The sequence below is a fragment of the Emydura macquarii genome, unplaced genomic scaffold (assembly GCF_026122565.2).
Source record: "Emydura macquarii macquarii isolate MOO-44397 ecotype Brisbane River unplaced genomic scaffold, CSIRO-AGI_Emac_v2 contig_480, whole genome shotgun sequence".
Lineage (NCBI taxonomy): Eukaryota > Metazoa > Chordata > Testudines > Chelidae > Emydura > Emydura macquarii.
In genome coordinates this window covers 1,674,166-1,694,274 of record NW_027130617.1, presented here as the reverse complement: position 1 = coordinate 1,694,274, position 20,109 = coordinate 1,674,166, and the positions used below count along the sequence as shown (strand labels likewise).

The window sequence follows — 20,109 nt, the reverse complement described above, 5'->3', positions numbered from 1 at the left end:
TGCAATCTTAATATCAAAAACGGAAAAGACATAGTAAGTCATCCAGTTCACTCATCTGCATATGCTGGACAGTTCTCTATTGTATACAGCTGTGTATTTTGTCCAGCTCAGTTTTAAATTACTCAAGCAACGGGCCTTTCACCACTTCTCTTGGGAGACTATAGCACAGTTTGTTAGCTCTTGTCATTAGGGAATTTTTCTTGACAGTCAGTCTAAATTTTCCATTTCTTAGTAACACTATTACTCCTACTGCAGTTAGAACATAGTTCTTCACTGTCCTTGATGTTTTCTTCATAAAGGCCTGGTCTACACTTAACGTGAAATTCGGCAGCAGTTGATGGGAGATACACAAGCTACTCATAGCTTGTGTATCTCCATCGGCTTCTTAAATTCTAATGAGTGTGGTGTCCCCACTACGCTGTGCTGATGGAAAATGCCCTTTCTTCGACGCAGTGTTACTCTTTTTCTGGGGGTGGATTTATTAAGTCGATTTCCGGATTGATTGAGCGGGTCTCCACTTCCGCTCAATGGATCCCGAAGAATCAATCTGACGGCACCGAATTTGACATACCCTCTGTAGCAACATGATGTCTCTATATATGAAGCATAACATCACACTGGCTTGTACTGTAGGGTGGAATCCCCACTCCTTTGAAGTTGGGAAGAGTTTTGCCATTGGCATCTATGAGGCCAGGATTTTACCCTAGGTATAGCAGTTCCTAGGTGCAATGGATTAAATTAAAGACCCTTAAATCTACATCTCTTTGGTAGAGCTGGATGAGAAAACTTTCAATGTAACTGAAAACAGCCCCTCCCCCACTCAAAAAAAAAAATCTTGTAATTGTTTGCAAAAAGCAGGGCATTTTATTCTCACCTTGAATTTTGCAAAAATGAAAGGAACATGAAACTGACATTCGTCTCTGAATGGACAAATCTGTGATTTTCACAGGGAATGGAATTTCTTCCTCTTTTCACTGTTATAACAGTTGTGTCATTTTTCAGAAAGAATGAAATTGCACCCTACACTAGTGCAGCAAATAATAGTCCAAATAACAGATACCCTTCTCTAGCTGCACCCAGTGCAGGGGACTTGGAAGTGGTGAGTGCTGCCTCTGTGGCATACCGTGGCTGCATCTGTGCATATAATAGGGCAGGTGGTGGGTGCAGAAGTTGTAATGTCTCCCTACCAACCCCATGGTTCTTTACTGAGTAATCTGATGCTGATCTAGTCAGCATCAAACTTACACAGCTTTCCACCTCCATGTGGAGGAATGCTCCCCAGAAGGGGGAATGCGGGGTCTAGCAGCAAGTACAGGAGCCCTAGAATGTACCCTAGAGGAGAGTACCATTCTCTCCTCAGTTTTACTCACAGGACAGCAGATTTTCAAAGGTATTTTATTTAGAAGCTTAAAGATGAAAAGAGGTGCTTACTGAGCTTTTTCAAAAGCATCTGAGCAGGCTAGACAAAAAACAAAGGGAACCAGATACCTAACCTGCTTAACTGTTTTTGAAAAATATATTAGGTGCCTCTCTGCCTAAATACCTTTGAAAATCTGGCCCATTATTCATTGCAGCCCACTTTCTGGTCAAGGGCCCAAGCCTTACTTGGGTGGACTTTAGTATTGTTTTTGCTTGACCAAGGCCTACAGAATGAGGCCCCTAAGGAGCAGCATCTTTTAATTCTATCCTGGACGGGTAAACATCTCCCATGTAACAGATAAAAGCTCAGTGCAAATAGTTGCTTGAGCTTCTGATTTTGCACCTAGGTTTTGAAAGGGAAAGCTAAACAAATGGAAATTCTGAAATTCCTTTACCTGCCATCTTTCCAGCTAACTGCTGTACTGAGTGCCTTTGCTTATCACACCAGACCCTAGCTCTAGGGTGGACTAGATGTCCCAGGGCATCATCACTAGTTCAAGTCCTGCTCAGTTCATTAATGACTAAAGATCATTATCACTTGTTGGCCACTCATGATGTACATATGATCACTAAGGTGAGTTTGAGAGTCTCAGTCTATTCTAGTGGAAAGTGGCTACCTTAAACATACACTCTTAAGTGGCATGTTTGTGGGCTGCCTTAGCACAAGGCCTGGAGTAAGTGGGCATGGAAGGTCAGTTTTCTTGTCACCCCAAGATGGCTTGGCTCAGGCCTGAATATAGGGTTCAGAAAGTATGTTAGAATGGCAGCCCTAGATTCTGAAATCCTGTGTTTACCCTTAGAACAGATACAGCAAAGACAATGGCAAAGCAAACTTCCACACACTGCACTGACTGAGAAGGTGCACCTCTAGATGAGGTGTGTAGCTTAGTCTCCATGCTCCATCAATCCTTGTCCTCTCCCCTAGGACTTTTCTTTTTGAAATACTGATTTTACTACTGCCTTCCACATCTTCTCAGATACAAATGTCATTATGAACAATTGTTTTTCATCAAAGTACACTTGGAATTTGTCAATTTAAAGTTTAAATTTAAAGTTTTCTAAATGAGTAATTATTTTAATTGTACAAGATTAATACTTTCACCCAGTATTTTTTCCAGACATTTGAGAAACAGATTAAGAATGAAGGCCATTCTTTTTTCCATATCATGGAATGCATTTCCTAAACTTGACCAGAAATCAGTGACTATGCATGACAGCATGTTAATTAGCTAATATAACCACTGAAAACTAAGGGAAATCCTGAACCTAAATGTTTTAAACAGCAGAGCTGTTTTCTCTTTATTTGCTCTGGAAGATCCCTGATTGAAAGAACACTGCAAAAGATTCCTTTCATCAGCTCTGTTAGTTACATTTCCTGCTTTGATAAATGTACAGTACAAGAAAAATCTAAAGCACTTCAAGCTACCCAATTGCATTTGATTAGTTAGTCTGAATAATGTAACAGCCTTTCAGCACCCACAGGAAAACTTTTTGAAGAGTTCCACTGCTAATATTTTTCTTCACAAACAAATATAGATTTCCTACTCTATATAATTATTTTACAAGAGACAACTTGATATTTCTTGGACTTCTGTCATTTAATTCTCTAATTTTTATGGGCTCTGTTTTGGGGTGTTTGATTTATTTGTTTGGAATTAGAAATTTGGAATGAAAAGTGATGTATGAAGTGTTGTCAGTAACGCTTTTTAGAGGAGATGGAAGATGTAGTCCAGTATTTTTGTTGACCCTGTCCACACTACACTTTTTATGATATTCAGAAGCCATTTTAGTTGCTGCTAACTGTTGTGCTGGGTGTGAGCATGGGATATAAATTTATTTAAATAGCTTTTGCCCAATTGCCATCTGTCTCTGCTACCAGGGCAAACAAATTTAGAAGTGTTTATACAGGAGACATAGTAACATGGACAAGGTCCTAAGGAACATAAATTGTCAAAACATTGTTTCTTAGAGAATTTAAAACCTTGGAAGAAACACAATTTAAGCCAAAGGGCCAAATTCACTCTAGTGCAAGTGTAGGCAGCTCCACTGACTTAGATGAAATACACCTACTTACAAGAAGGTGGATTCTGGTTTAGAACTGATACAGTCAGAAATCACGGAGTTGTCGGACTTAGTCAACAAACTCTGGCTGCGCAGCAATAAAGGGCACAGGTTCCTTATCCCAGCTCTGCACTGCCCTGACCAACTCTGACGACAATAAAGATATTGGAGAATCGACTAGCACCCTCTCTGTGCCACTTATGGGGACGCCTGCCATTAATCTGGTTTCCCCTTTTTCGATGCACAGGAAACAACAGCTCCTGTAGCCCCAGGGGAGCACTAATTCCAGAGGAGTTGCCACACAAAAGTTGAAGAGAACCAAAAACATCATTGCTAGAGGGGTTAACTAAAAAAGCAGTTTTTGGAGGGCCCCCTTGGGGTCTCTCCTCCCCCTGGCTAGTACAGGAAAGAACTTTGCCCTAATAAATTTGACCTCTCAATGTTTTTTCATACTGGCTATGTTCAAGATATTCATTCCAACTTCAAATTGCATGCTCACCCTATAAGGATTTCACATCCTCACTAGTATCTTGTCTTGTCTACATTACCAAATTGTCATCAACATAACAAAAATGATCATCTTAATGAAAAGTGACAAAAGATTCTGAATGGAAGGGACTTGCACCAGGAAAAAAAAAAAAAAGAGAGAGACTTAATATATTGTTGTCACAACAGTGAGATTAAACTCCTCTTGTTTTAGCCTCTGTTCCTCAAAAGGTCAGTTAAATGACATTAAAATAGTTGCTTTCCAGCAATGTAATGAAGAGAAAGCAGTATAAAACAGGAGAAAATGGGGCAATACTTGAAATTGCAAGAGTGACAAAGAAGAGCAGCTTGGACAGAAGAGGGCTTTGTATAAGAGGGACTTTGTATAATTTGTCTAGGTGTAGTTTACGTGCCCAGCCTCCCGGCAACCATTTGCTAAATGACTTCACCGTACATTAAGTAGTGGGGGGTATTGTATGGCTTATAAGAAAAAGGTGTGTGGCCCCTTTATGGGCTAGAGAGCTGTGGCAGCTTCTGACTAGGTCAGCGTAGGGATGCTGAACCACCCCTCTCCCCCACTGATCAGTGGAGCAGCAGAACTACTTAGGTCCACTCTGTGCAGAAAAAGTCCTCTCTAACCTAGACCAGGCAGAGCAGTTTCCACCCAAGGAAGTAGTTAAATGCCAAGTTTTGTTATGATCTGCTGTGGTCATCATGCTAGTTGATCCTTGCTCGGGGGACTGGAAAGGACTTTTTCCCTCACTGCCAGACTGGCCAAGGCAACTTGGATTGTTTTCACCTTCCCACAGCAGCTGGGGGCTTAGGTGAGGCAGACATTAAACAGGGCTTAGGCCATGATGTTGCAACTCATTATGTAAATGTGGGGTGGATGTCCACTGCAGGTAGTCCATAGGGAAGGGATATGGTGATCAGATAAAAATGGATTGGTAAAGAATTTAAAGGAGATATTCTTTAAAGGAGAGGAAACAGGCGTTTTGGGACTCCTATGACTGGTATGGCAGACAGCCAACCCCTTCTCTTTTATAGCCCCACCCTTAACCCTCATTTGAGGTGGGAAGGGTCCCAGCAGCAGGATGGGTAAAGGAGTGAGGACTGACAGCAGCCTTACCCCCACTCTCCAGTATATGTAAATGATGATGGGATTACCTGTGCTGTATGTTTATTTGCTGGGTACTCCCTGACATTTAGGAATAAAGTTGAAGCTTAATTAAACAACATCCAGAGTCTCCTGGCTCCATTTGGCATAGCTGGACAATGGAATTTTGTGCCCATGTAGTAATTTGATCTATAACATCCACTCTCTAAAATATTGGAATCAGTTGAGGTAAACGTTACATGCTCTGTGACTTTTAGGTAGTTGCCACCCTCAGTTAATTTTCTGGGCCCAGGGCCCTTGATACTTTCCTGGATGTTATGCTACAGCATAATGAGGCCCTCATTCCGGAGAAAGCAATTTGATGGCTACTGGCTTGCAGAAGAGTTATGTAGTGAAGACTACGTTAGCCTTGATAGTAGCTGGTGAATTCTTCTCTGTTTGACTAACATTTTGATCAGGGAAGATGGAGGCCACTGGAGCTTTCTGTATCCCCTCTTCAGGCCATGCAGTCTTTGGACCAAAGAAGCTCTTGCAATGTTTTCTTTTTAGCCTTGCAAAGACCTTTCTCCTGGATAGCACAGCCTGCTACACTGCCATCATCTAAGGCTACATGAAAGATAGATTTATGTTTGTGATATTAGCAAGAGGTTGAAATCAAAATTTCCAGATTTTTACATCCATATTCATGATGCATAGTACTTTACTTCATGAGCGGTTCCATTAATTTCAAATGGGACAACTTTCAGCATAAGGTGCCACTCGTAAAAGTGGCAGAATCTGGCCTTTAATAAATAAAAATTAAGTCTTAAAACATTACATTTTCTTACTATCACTTCACTATCAACCTTGAAGAGTATTTGTCATGCATACTTTGTAGCTCATTGCTGTAAGTGATAATGAATGTCATTTGAAGAATCTAATGACTCCCTTCTCTATTTCTCCAGCATGAAAGAGATGATTCCCCCAAAATTAACTCGTACATGGATTGAAAAGACCTTTAAGATCTTTGGAATGAAGTTAAGAGTCCTGTACAATGCAAAGAATATGCTACAGCTTGGTTACAGGAAGGTCTACTATAGTTGTAGGTGTTTTTTGTGGCCCATGATATGCATAAAACAGAAGAGGTGTTGGCATTTTGGTAGATAAGATACCCTCAGAGGAAGATGATCATAGATAAACTGATTGGAAGCTTCAAGACGTAAATGCATATTTACTTTTAAAATGGTTATGTGAATTGATTTTAAAATAGTAATTATGTGATAAAGGGAAAGAATAAAGGAAAATGTAATAAGCAAAATTCAGTGGCATTGCCTCAACCCATTTATGAATTAAGACAGCACTTTGTCATCATGTCTCCTTTTCAGTTCTCCGAGTTAAAGGATGTTTAAGATTTCTGGCTCCAAATCTGTAGGGTTGGGACAAAAGAAAAAAGGTTTCCCCTTTCTCATGCATCGAAGAGATGAACATGTAACAATGGGTTTGGAAGGTGAATGGCTTCCTAACACCCTGTTTAGTAACTTGCAGTCATTTATGTAAGATGTGATCTCTATGCATAGGATCATTATGAATTTGTGGCAATCCATTATTTATGCAGATTTTTGTTGTTTCGCTATTTATGAGTCACTCATCCAAGAGAAAAACTCTTATTCTTTTTATGCACCTGTCTTATCTGCAGTAGAGCTCCAAGATTCATACTATAAACTTAGAAAAATAGGAGTAACAAGAGAAACATGTTCTCATTCTTAAGCATACTTCTCATGCATCTCAGCTGTGAGTATTGATTTGGATCAGTTGAGAATGGCAAGACTAAGGCTAGTTCATTTGGTGATCTAGTCCCCCTCTTTCCCCACAAGCGCCTCCCACTGCCATACTGCACTTGAGTTCTCCCAATCATATGCACATGCCAAATATGTTTCCTTCACTATTCATGCTCTGTGGAGTATTCTGAGATATCTATTCTTCTTGCATTGGCCAGGAGTGGACACCTTAAATTGAAGCAAGAGGTCGTGGGAAGGAATCCAAGTTCAGATAGGGATGTAAGTCCTGTTAGTGCTATTTCTCTCATCTTCCAGCAGCAAAGGGATATGCTGTTTTCTCTCACTCTAGTACTGAGGCCTCCATTGCTGTTAATAAACTAGGACCTGATCCAATGAAGTGCTGAGCACCTACAACTCCCACTGAGGTCACTAGGAGTTGAACATGCTCAGCATTTTGCAGGACCCAGTCCATAAAATCCATCAGGTGTGGAGTGATTTCCTATAGGTGCTGATGTACTTCATTATCTTGTGATTCTCCAGGGATGTTCTGTGGTTTAGTAGCTCATTGTACAAGAGGAAGATCTGTCAGCAGATATTAAACTGTCTGATGGATAAGGTCCTCTGATGTAAAAAGGTACAGATATTAAGATGGAAAAAGTGCCTTTTTTTTTTTAAGCGCTTTAAAAAAAAAAAAAAAAAGCCTATTTTTTTTAAAAAAAATCTGCTTGTTGGGTACAAAATGTATGTAGTCCACATCCTTCTAGAGCCTGGAGAAGTTGGTTCTCTCTTGTATGGAACATGTTCCTGCATCTTGTGTGGTTATTGTAGTGGATATAGAGGAAGGGACATAAAGAGAATCTTCAAGATTGATGCTGGAGGTAATGGCTGTCTCCTATAACTGTCCACACTACAGCCTTCTGAGTGGTTATAATCTTCATACACATTGGGTTTTGGAAGCATAAAAGATGAATATTTAAGGAACATCCCTTAAAAAATGTTTTCAGATTATCATTTTATTGCATAACTCCATAATAATTTTATGTCAGATCCTGTCATTCTTACTCACATTGAGTAATACCCACTGAAATCGCAGAAACTATTCACAGAGAAAGGTATTCCTCAGTGTAAGGGTAGGAAGGTCTGGCCCTTTATGAATAAAAGTTGACTTTTAGGAAGTTATTTGTAAAGTTTGTTTCTGCAGTTTGTAGCTTTAAATAATGTAAAATAGAGCGTGTGTCTTATTATAAAATCTTAAATAATTTATATTTGCAAATAAATCCGGTGAAATTAGACACTTATTTTCCTTTTTTAAATCACCTTCTTTCTCCCTCTAAATGACCTTCTCCTCATTCAGGCCGAGTATCCAGTGCTCCTGCAACCACTCTTGGGAATGGAGTGAGAATAAGCATCTGAGGTCAGAGTCGCCCATACTCCAGTTGCTTGGGTAGCGCAATGAAGTTCCATTAACTTCCTTTTAATCAGCTTTCAGAGCTCACTCCAAATGTATCTTAGCATCCTCATGCTTATAACAGCCAATAGCTCTGATGCAGCGAACAACCTGTTCTGTACCTCTGCCTTTTGTTTTTTAAATCAGAGTCCCCCTGTAGTGTTCCTGATTCACAAGGGAGGTTTCAATGCCCAGTGAAACTCTGCAGGAGGAGTTCTATTAGGATATTGGATTACCTTCCCTTGGCTACAGGGGAGCCTGCAAGGAATCACTGAGTGTCACAAGGCTGAACATAGTGATCAGCAACAGATGATGTTGAAGTAGGAGTAGGAATAGGAGTAGCAGTAGGAAATGCAGAAATAGGCACTACTACAGGAAGTTTTGGAGGTGGATTCCAATGTGTCTTCTCTTTTTGGATCAGAAAAGGGCCATTTGTTCATTCTAGAGCTATCTCCCCTATTGAGCTAGTGTTAGGGCTAGTGGTTCAGAGCCAAATGTTTGGCTCTCCCACCCCTCATCCTTCTATGCCAGATGAATGCCACTAGAGCGGGGCCATAAAGCTGCTCTAGCAAATCAACGGAGGAATTCCTTGGTGTTGGGGAATTACTGGCTATCATAGAGTTGTCATTCATATGATAGGGTGGTCCACTGTCTAGTGCTCCAGCAATCCTTGGCCTAAGCATTAGCCTCTAAGGGGCTGTTGTAGCCAGCATGGGTTAAAGCACTTGGTGCCTCTAGGATCAGAGGAGTGCAAAGGAGACCTTAGCCACCTTTGCATCTCTTCATTAGGTCCTATCCTGAGTGTAACTTGGACTGAGGATCAGGCTTTCAGTGTTGCTCTCACACATACACACAAATAATGTTTCTGTAGTACACAGTAGTTTTGGGGCTGTATACAGTATATACATAAAAGTGTAAAAGTATTTCCCCCCTCCCCACAATATGTAACTTGGGTAACAGAAGCAGCTAGGTAAATGCTACCTTTAGTGATGTAATTTGCATGCTTAACGTTCTGCATACAATACAGTCAATGGATGTTTTCAGAAGAGTAAATGATTTGTGATCAGAGATAGAGAGAGAGGGAGATGCATTAAATATAGACTTCAGGCTCCGTTCAGCCTTTTTATCTGATATCCTACATAATAGGCTAAAACAGCAAAATCAAGTGACAGTTTCTCATCATAGTAAACCTACATCAAGCCGAAGTAAAGTAAGCGTGATGCATTTTAACAAAATGCTAAATCATATATTCTTGCTTAAAAACCTGTATCTAAAATAATGAGAGCTTTTTACCTACCTTAAGTTCTCTAAAAAAGATGCTACTCCTTGCCCATTCAACAATGGAGAAGAGGGTTTGGTCAGCCATTTTACACATAAGCCCAAACGTGTTGAGCTTTTCATGTTTGCTTCTGTTAGCTTGCTCTTGCTGCAAATATGCCATGATCTTAGCCTGGACTTGCGGCTCATCTGGCTCACACTTCAAGAGTTCCAATATCAGATGTGGAATACTTGCTGGTGAGCTTGTCTGATAATTATCCATGTATGAGTAGCCCATTATTGACTCTGGAGAGCTAGTGTAAGGGTCAGGGTACTCAGACTTGATAGCACGGCTTGGAAAGTGGCCATAAGCTTGGTAACCTTGTAGACTGCCGTGAGGTGGCATTGTCATGCTAATTGGAGAGGTTACAAAGGGACTTCTGTCATAGTCTGTAGGAGGCAAGGCAGTATGGTTCAGAGGTAGGCCTTTGGAAGCAGAGTGGATATTCTGGATTGCAGAGGATATTGTCAGGTCAGTGGGCATTGCTTGGATCACTTGAGTCATGGCTTCCAGTTTAAGTCCATTTGCTCGGATAAGAGCTTTCTTCTGCTGCTTCAGTGCCCTGTCTCTCTTGTACATTGGTCCAAACTTGTTTCGACCCCCACGCATTCGGTCAGCTCTCACAGCTGTTGGGAGAAAAGAAAAGGAAGTAAGATCTTAGTTAAAATTTAAGCAGATAAATGCATGTTCAGCTGAAGAATATTAAGAAAATGGCAATACAGCAGCACTCCCTTAGTTCTATTTTGATCAAAGTAAAGTATTATTCCAAAAGAAAACAAAAATCTTTTGGCTTAATGAATTTTAATTTTCTTAGTTACCTTTTGTCATTGGACAAATATTCTTAACACACATGTACTCATTGTTCAGGTCACTTCAGAGGTAATAATTAGGGACATACTGTGGTTGGCTGCAGCAATTTCACACATCATGAGATAACGTGATTCCTGTTGAGATCTCATGATTTGTGTTATATTGCAGTCCATTGTATCATTAGGAAAAATGGCTTATGGTCAAAACTCATCTCAGAAGTATCCAGAGGGCCACATTATCTCATGATAATATTTCCATTACTGCATACCACCACTGTACAAAATTGTCTGAAACAAACTGTAAAATGCTCAACAGGCATAAAGGTGAATATGTTTTCTTTGGTAAACATTAAAGATTATTTTCTTTATGGTTTATGTATATGGTTGCAAATGTTTAAGGAACATTCCTCATTTTCTCAATTTCTAGAGATGTTTTCAAATGCATTCTGAACAGGCATAGAGAAAGCAGTCCACTTGCCATATTCCACACAGAAGGTTGAACTGGCTCAAACTATTAACAATGTTACAGCTTGTAACATCTCTGGAATTAGAAATAATTAAAACAAATTTACTTCAGCAGTTGCCTTGGGAGTCATATTGTTGGTCTCTGTCACAGCAATATCTGTCACCATGGCATATATCTAATGGACTAGTGAGAAGTTCTCACCAAACCCACCTTGCCCAATGGCAATTCGATAGAAACAGGAACCTCTGACAGCTTGGTGACATGTTGAGACTGCTGAGATAGCTGGAGGTTAAATTTTTGAGCTTTTTATCTTAGGGATTAGTGTAACATTAAAAATTTATTATGAATCCTAGGTACACATAATGCTGTATATTATCATAAAAACTTTAACAATTAATGATTTTTGGTAGACATGGTAATTTATGAACTACAGTTCAAGACCATATATCACTATCAGGAAAATACATATATAAATGCCACAGGCACTTACAATTATGGAAGCATGTGTTCTTCCAATTTTCCAGATAGAGAAAGAAGTTGTAGAGACGTGACAGAAGGATGTAAAGATAAATCATGTAAAGTACCTTAAAATATGTTTTACTTAATGCTGCAGGTTTGGGGGTTTTTTTTGGGGGGGGGGGGAGGGGGGGCTGCTAACACCATCCCTTATGAGTATTGCAGGAAACTGAAAAGTCTTAATATAATATTTTGCTGATAAATGTAACTAACTAACTAACTGAGTATTTATGTCCTCCTCAAAACTGTTGCAACATGCGGCACAATTAAACACTATAGGTCAAATTCCACCCTGAGATACTTTGATTTCAGTAGGACTTGCACAAGTGAGGTGCATGTAATCATATGAGAACAGAATTCAGCCCTGTGTGATTATCTGTAATTAAAAACAGATAGAAGTAGCAGTTAAGCAATATATTTTGAACCTGGTGATAAGTGTCCGTACTGACAAAAATATTCCAAATGACTTATTTTACTACTTGTTTTTAGAGGGATATACCGCAACCCAAGATGTTCAGCTCAGTGTAATATATCAGTTGTATCTGTGCACTGTGAGCAAACATAGCGAGCGTTGTATTTACTAAATTGTGAGAGGCTCTTTGTATATTTGAATACATATCTGCGTTTATATCCTCACATTTCCATTGTAATGCTGGCTGATCCTACAGTCTGAACACAGGCAATTACAATGAGAGTTTTGCCTGAGTAAAGAATGATCCTGCACTTCTTACTCAGGCAAATTTCCCACTGTAGAATCTGGGCCTAAATGTTTGATATGTAAATGATATGTTTGGAAGGAGTTGTGTTGAACATCAAGATCCTCTTACTAGCTTCTTTACAGTAATTTTCTGTTATTTCAATACACTGTTATAGTATTCCCATTCTTCTGTGTATCTGAATAATCTTTCTGAACTCTAAAATCTCATATTTTCCTTAATTTTTTCAATAAATCTCATCGTGAATGTATCTATTCATGTTAACTGTGACATACTTTTAGAGACTATTTTACCCATATTTGAGCTCAATCCTGCAATCACTCTGTACTGAACTCCTTCTGAAATCAATTGCAATTTTGCATGAGGCAAGACTCTTAATATTTCTTTATTTCACATTTTATTTAAGATGAATATTGCAAAACAAAGATTACCACAACAAACACACTATAAAAATATAAATTAAATAAAATCATGCATGATACTAAAAACCAGAATTAGGTTGCAATTATTAATTCCCGGTTCTGAGAACTGATAATGCATTCTGTTTTTATTCTGAATTAATTCTGTTTGTTCCTATAAAGTTTAAAAAGTAATTTCCATGCTATTCTTACTTTCACTCACTCTTAAATGCATCAAACTATGTATAAGTCAAAGGGTTTCAATTTTTTGTTGTGGTTTTAACTAGCTTTAATTTATACTTGACCGGCTACTATTATGAATAGATTAAAAAAATCCCTTATTTAAAACATACAATAGCAGCATACTGTAAGTTACTAGCAAGGATTTTTAAATAGGTATGGTAAATGATGTACAACATAATTTGCATAAAACTAAAATGTATAAAATATTTTCAGTAGTTCACATATTGCATAGATTATAAATAGACAACAACAGTAATAATTCTTACCTTCTAACTTCATTCCAACACTTAGACATTTTTGAAATCGACAGTAAGGGCAACGCTTTCTCTGTGTTTTGTCAATCTGGCAGTTCTGATTTTCTATACATGTGTACCTTTTGTTATTCTGGACCGTTCGTTTAAAGAATCCCTGTATGACAGGAAAAAAAAAGAGTCAGTCCATTTCACTTTAACAGTAGGTTTCAGCATTTTACTTAATGGAAATCATCAAGCATTTGTCATATACAATTCAAGCATTTATGAGGTGACATGGTTTATTTTAGATTTCAAAGAGATATATATACCCTGGAGAAAACTGCTAGGCCATAGAAGGGGTTTTAGTGTTGCGTTTTTGTAGACTTATGTCAAAGCTTGGCGAGACTTGCCTGTACACCACTGCAACCCTAACATGAACATGGATGCTGCCCAGTCTCACTTTTGTCTGTTCTTTAATATTCATAAAATGACCAAAGTGTGCATTTTTAAAGTAATTTATAGGGACCTAAATGTGAACACTTGCAAAATGTAATCGAGACATAAGATACATTTGCTCTTTGTATATCATTGGGGTGCACATCAGAGGCATAATAAATACTTGACATTCATTGTCTTGATACATTTTTTTTAAAACAAAAATATGATTGTTAGGTTCATTCTGCTTGCCATACAGTAAACTGTTTATAATTGCATTGTTCTGGGGTAGAGGGTAAAAGATTCTGCTTTTAGTTAACCCGTTTAATGGTTGTATAGAACTTCAGAAGATTTATTCATGACAAATTATTTAATTCACTAAAAAGTCTCAACTATATAATAGCTGGTTTCTTTAGATATGGATTTAGTTTCCAAACCTGTGCACAGGATAAATTTTATGTGCAAATATTCTTTATATTAATTACAAGAAATCATGTATTTGACTTTAATTGTGTACCTGTCCAAATAAATACTGAAATAAAATACTCTGTAGAAAAAATAAGCATGAAGTAGTGAGGACAAAAGAAATTTACATTTTTATATTGAAAGATGAAAATCATGGAACAGTGGCATTAGACTTTATAAAGCTGAAATGTATTGAGGATACTATTTTGTCACTTTATCCTACAGGAACAATAATATTGTAAATCATCTAAAATCAATTATTTGGGACATTTAGAACTGAAAGTCCTTCTAAAACTCTACCACTTCACCACAACAAAATATTTAAAAGCAGCGGACACAGCCACACAACAACATGATCTAACTTGTCCCTCCCCCCCCCATTTGTGCAAATGAGGATCTTTCTCCAAGAGGTTTTTCAAAATTTTGGGTATGAATCTAATAAATGAAATCCAGAAGAAGCTAAACTACCCACCTCTGTCTGTTTATTTTTACCAGCATTTTCCTTTACCATTTTAAAATATTGTAAACTATTTTGGTTTTCTATTAAGTAATTTGTACTAAACCTTGCAGCTTTCACAGGTGAGAAGTCCATAATGGTAACCAGACACTTTATCTCCACAAACGGGACACAGTTCTTCAAGGTCTTCATCGTAGGAGTAATTCACCATTTTAAACTGAGACACTGGAAAAAAACAGAAATAGCACATTAATGGGCATTTACATATAAGTAACAATGCTTTCCCCACCTCCAGCTATCAGACATTAATTTTGACCTGGGGAAACAACTCACTAGAGAAACATCCTCCTCAAATTCAATAAAAAGACTTAAAAAAACAAAAACAAAACCACCACCACAACTTACACTGAAACATGGAATTCTTAATTCGACAGCAAATCAATATGGACTCTTAACAAGTGAACAAAAGTATAAATTTCATAATTTTGTATGATAAGAAAGAATTAAGAGTTATGCAGAACTCCAGAGCTCTTAAACAATCTACAGTCTATGGAAATAGAAACTAAATTAAATAATTTAATTTCACCACTTATCAGGAAAGTGCTTTCAAAAGTCAGAATCAAAATTAACAAGGTTAAATATCACTGATGTATGTAAATTAACTTTAACTAGGTTTGCTTCCTTTAAAGTTGTAAAAATAATACCAATCTGTAAATATTTACTTTGGGTAAGCTTGAAACCCACATAACTAGCACTCTCCTGGTGTGTTGAATATAAATTACTTACAGTGCCAAGTTAAAATGCTGTCGTGACACTAAAAACCTTGTATAATTAGCAGCTCATCTTTAACAAAAGCCTGCATTCCTATAATACCTAAATTGATCAGTTTTAATATTAATTGTTCAAATTGCTTCTTGATTGGAGGTAAAAGTAACTAAAATGGTACCAAACATTTTTAAACCCCGGGAACTACAGCAAACTAATACATGAGACAAACAGAAGGCACAGGGATTGTTTCTTGGAGGGCTGGGGTGGTAAAGTACCTAAACCTAATTAATTCTCTATAATCGCCATGCTAAATTAAGCCCAAATCAAACCCCAACGATCCAGGGTTAAGGTCCCAGGCGCAATTAACCAAACTTCCTCGGGACAAAAGTAACCAGAGTGTTTGCGGAAGATCTAAAAGATGCACAGAATGTAAACAAGAAAGTCCGCAGTTCTTATGCCCTGATCTCTCCAAATACTCCTGCGCAATTTAGACAAAACCTTGAAGAAAAACCTGAAGTGTCTGTATGAATCTAATGCAGCCTCTGCCACTCCGACGAAAGGCGGAGGAGGAGCTGGAAGAGGAGGGGGTGCAAAAGATCTGAATGAAGAGAGAGAGAGAGAGAGAGAGAGAGATCGAGAGAGAACTGATCTGGATTCACCCCACAAACAGCTCAGTCAGCAGGTCTGATTATCTCCCGCCCGACCCCCCAAAAACAAAAACCCACCACTCACTGCAGAGCCAATTTCCTTCTCTTTTCATGTTGCTAAACCTCAGATCTCCTGCAAAATACACCAGACAGCTGAAGGTTTGTAATGTAATCAACGATCTCTGTAAGGGGGGATGGACACAGCAGCGGCAGAAGTTATGATTTTCTCCCCCTAGAATCAAACAGCTGTCAAGTTTCTGGGTCATCTAAGCGATTAAAAGTAGTTGTAGCAAGGGAGAGATCTCCCACAGAGCGGCTGGGGATAGCCCAGAGACTAACCCCAAGGCAAGAAAAAGATGTGCTAAGATTTAAGTAACTAACAGCAGTCGCTTCCCCTAAGGAATCCCCCCCTTCAGGCTCTATGGGAACTAGAGAGGAAAACTGGAGTGAAATTAATACGGCGTGAAATAGCCGAGGGAAAATATTTTCAGAACGACTTCTTCACGGTTTATGAATCAGGGCCAATCTGATCAGAGAGTACAGAGTGTGTCACACACTATGGGCTCTCTCCGGCTACCATCTCCACGCTTGTAGGTTTATTTTATATACCTGACCTTAGGTGGACGATCCTTTAAATAAGATTAAAGAGCGGATGAATGTAGTTTCTCTGCTCACAGCATGTATGCAATAAATACACAAGGTGAGAGAGGACTGCCAGTCCCTTCCTTCTCCTCGCCTTGTCTGTGCTGCAGGGGCCCAAGCAAGATACAAAGTTCCCGATCATCACAAGAAAAAAAATGGACAAAGGGGTCAACAGGGATTTTTCCTTGGAGAGGAGCCTCCCTCCTGAGTGCTTAGTCGAGCGGGACACATCCAAGGAAAAGGAAAGTCTGAAATGCCCTGATACCCCCACACCCTTACGACTTCTGCTTCCTATTAGCCGCTCGGTAGAAAAGGGCCCGCCTGCACTCGACCAATTTAGGCTGAAACAAGCGACGTGTAGAGAAGTTTCTGCTAAAAAGAGTCGCCCAGAGCGCTCACCCGTACCCCGTCTTGAGTTGATTAGCACATGGTGCTAAAAACCGGGCACTTCTACCGCGAAGAATAAAATTACCTACATGTCTATGGCCAGCAAGCCTGTCCCCAGCAGACACTTGGGATGAGAGGATGTGGAGAATGACCGAGGTGGAGATGGGATACAGCCAGTCCCCAGCATGTAGGGGATCCTCCCCGTCCTTCCATTTAGGGGAGTAAATGGAACGCAAATACAGAGCTGTTGCCGAATCTCTTTAGAATAGCCCCCATCCCCTTAGCATGGCAAATAACGCTCACCTTAACTGAGCTCAGGAGCGAGCTGAGGCGGAGAGGTTTAAATCTCTTGTCCCGAACTCAAAATCAAGTGCAGTTTAAACGGAAAGTCTCCGAAGTTTCAGAAAGAAAGTTTCCAGCTCCGATCTGGAGATCTGACTTTCAAAGCTCTTTCCTGCTAAACTCTGGTACCCCAGCAACTCGGCTCCAGCGCCGGCATTCTCCCACCACCCAGGAATGAAACCCACAGAGATACATAAAGACACTGTCACTTTCAGGACCTGCTGAAGCAGTTTCCCATCGCAGCTGGTTTTATCACCTGTGCTATTTATATTGAAAGCAACCTGCCCTTATTACCCCACTTACTCTCACATAGCCATGCTGGCAATTAGCAAATTGACAGAAACAGCCCAGAACTGAGCGCTAATAAAGCAGCAGCATGGCTAACCCCTGCTTGGAAATGGTCCCCTGACAGCTGTGTATTTCTGATGCTTTTGAGGCCTCAGTCTCCGAGCCCCCAAGGTTCATTTCTTCGAGTCTATGCCATGTGAAGTTACAAAGGGAGGGCACGAAGTATTTCGAGAGCCGAGACAGGAACGCCAAGCTCTGTACCCTGCAAACGGTGAGTATGGCACTGCTGCGGGGACTTTCCTGATGTTACCCCCTTGTTCACTTGACATAAACTTCGGAGGCTCTGTCATGCAAGCCAGAATCCGGAGCTACCTTTGTTTAAAAACGCGTTTAAAATATAGCCGCCAATGGAGAGTACATATTTTCTTGCCAACAACCGAGATAGGAAAATAAAGGGAACCTGCAAATCCCCGCTCCCCTGAGCCCCATTTGCCTCTTAAAATACTCCACATTGGTTCCGAGTTTCCCGTATCAGCTCATCCTGCGCCTGATGCTTCTTGGAGTTTGGGTGCCCAGCGTTACGTCTCCCGTGCACCGGGGTCAGACGTTAGATTCGGATCTGCAGATTTAGCCCGCCCATTGCGTTTGTGCTGAATATCCCCAGGATTTAATCCGCGCGCCCAGCCCCAGCTTTTACTAACACAGTTCTGGAAGTTGAGCAAACTTCCCGGTTGCCAGGCACAGCTGCAGGAGCCCGGCTTCAGCTCCCGGTGCCGCGCGGCTTTGCCGGCTCTAAGAAGTGATTAGCGGCGAACCGGCGATCGCTTTGGAAACCTCCACCATGGATTGTTCAGCAGCCACCAACTTTTATGGAGGTGTCCAGGGATCTGCCCTCCCCCAGCCCCTGCGGCCGGCCGGCAGCAACTAGCGCCCCTACCCGTGCTTACCTTGCATGTTTTCCGGCATCTGCCCCTGCTCCCCATTCGAGCGGGCGAGTCCCAGGGCTTCCGTCTCCACTTTGGGCAGCATGACAAGGCGGCTGCGGGCCGGGAGGGGGGCTCCGTGTCCGTCCGGGAGAGCTGCACCTGGGCACGGCAGCACAGATTTAGCTCGGAGAGGGGGCGGTCGGCGGCGTCCACTCCCCTCCTCCCCGCAGCTCCAGCCCTGGCCTCCGCGCGCCCCGCGGCTGCCAACACCCGAGCTGCGGCCGCCCGCGGGTGCGCGAGGCGGTGGGGCTCGGCGCGCGCCGCGGGGGGTTGGGGGAGGGGTGAGGGCAGCCCGGCCGGGAGCCCGCGGCGCTGCTCAGGCGGAGAGCTGCAGGAGCAGCCCGGGGAGCAGCGCTGCGGCTGGGCTGGTGCCGCCGCTGGTTCCCCGCGCCCCCCCCCCGCCCCAGCCGCCCGGCAGGCAGGGGCTCCCTCCCTCCGGCCCGCTGCTCTCGCCCTGTCACAAGTGTGGAGCCGCGAAGTTCAGACCTGGCCGCTCCTGCCGTGTTTACTCCACATGCACCGAGAAGAGGGGCTGGGGGGGCTGGGCAGATAGCGAGCGCGGGGGTTGGGGGGGGCTGACCGCCGCTCCAGCCAATAAGGAAGAGGCACCATCAGCAACCATCCCTTCTCCCTCCCCCCCCCAGCAATCCCCCTCCTCCTCCTTCCCAGCCCCCCCCCCCTCAGGTTACAGCGGTTAAATCATCCCGAGACAACACTGCTAGTGAAACGGGCACGGGCCGCCTACGGGAGCCACCCGCGCGGCGTCCGGCTGCCCCGAGTGACGCCCGCGAGCAAGGTGATCCCTGCCTCCGGGGGGAACGAGACGGGCCACGCGCCATCCCGGCCCGGCTAGGGCGGGCCGGCCGAAGGGTTCTTCTTTGGTCACCGCTGCCCGTTTCCCAGTGCTGCAGCCGCGCTCTGGGCCACCGCTCTCACCGGCCGCTGCTGGGGGGGCACGTGTCCGACGGGGAGAGACTCTTGTCTGTCACATTCACCCGCCAGGGCTGGCCCCAGTCCAGCCCCCCCCAGCAGCGACAGCTGGAGTTGAACTCTCCCAAGTAGGAAGAAGGCTGCCTCACGGGCTCCTGGGTGCCCCTTCGGACCCTGGCGCTCTCGGGTGGGAAGCTATCCTCCCCCCCCCACCCCACCTTCCCTAAAGGCATTTGTATAGCTTTGCAAACACTACCTTCATCCCCGCTCCCCCGGTTTACCTTTCCTCCTTACAGTCCGATGGAGACCTAATGGAGGTACGGCGGGGTTTTCTGCATGAAAGCTACAGTTTCTAGCGTCTGGCGAGACGCAGCAAGACGGGCTACATGAGTGAAATCAAGCAAATGCCCTAAAAAGCATTTTTAAAAAAAACTATGTTAAACAGCCAACCTACCGACTAAAAGGGCAGTAACTGGCACCCACCTAACCTTGCCAGGCAGACCTCCTTCAACTCCAATCGTATTCTTTAAGCTCTCTGCCCCTCTGCGATGTTTAATTCGCTGTGGCAGCTAGGGCGACCCCACAATTACTGCAGCCATTCTCAGCACCTCGCAGTGAATGGGATTTCAAAAGCCTTGATGTATTCTATTGAGCAGCATGAGCAGCAGAAATATTCCAATCAAAACTCCCCTTCCACTAGTCGGAGTAACAATGTTACTGAGGTGTTCGACTTAGTTGTATTAACATACACATATTTTGTTGACGTTAGATGAGCA

The 20,109-nt window shown here is 42.0% G+C and overlaps 1 protein-coding gene across 4 annotated transcripts in view; it reads right to left on the bottom strand.

Moving 5' to 3' along the window:
* Positions 1-20,109, bottom strand: part of NR5A2 (nuclear receptor subfamily 5 group A member 2) — a 112,714-nt gene that overhangs the window by 80,949 nt on the left and 11,656 nt on the right. The window contains exons 1-5 of one of the 4 annotated variants that reach the window (XM_067538297.1): positions 18,890-18,902; positions 18,365-18,502; positions 14,450-14,568; positions 13,020-13,161; positions 9,585-10,231 (exon numbers count right to left, since the gene is read on the bottom strand). In XM_067538297.1, coding sequence (XP_067394398.1) covers positions 9,585-10,231; positions 13,020-13,161; positions 14,450-14,568; positions 18,365-18,446 — 990 coding nt within the window. In that variant the 5' untranslated portion in view covers positions 18,447-18,502; positions 18,890-18,902. Of the gene's footprint in view, positions 1-9,584; positions 10,232-13,019; positions 13,162-14,449; positions 14,569-15,216; positions 15,285-18,364; positions 18,503-18,889; positions 18,903-20,109 lie in introns of those variants that run through there. The other 3 variants (XM_067538296.1, XM_067538299.1, XM_067538298.1) reach the window with 3 other exon arrangements.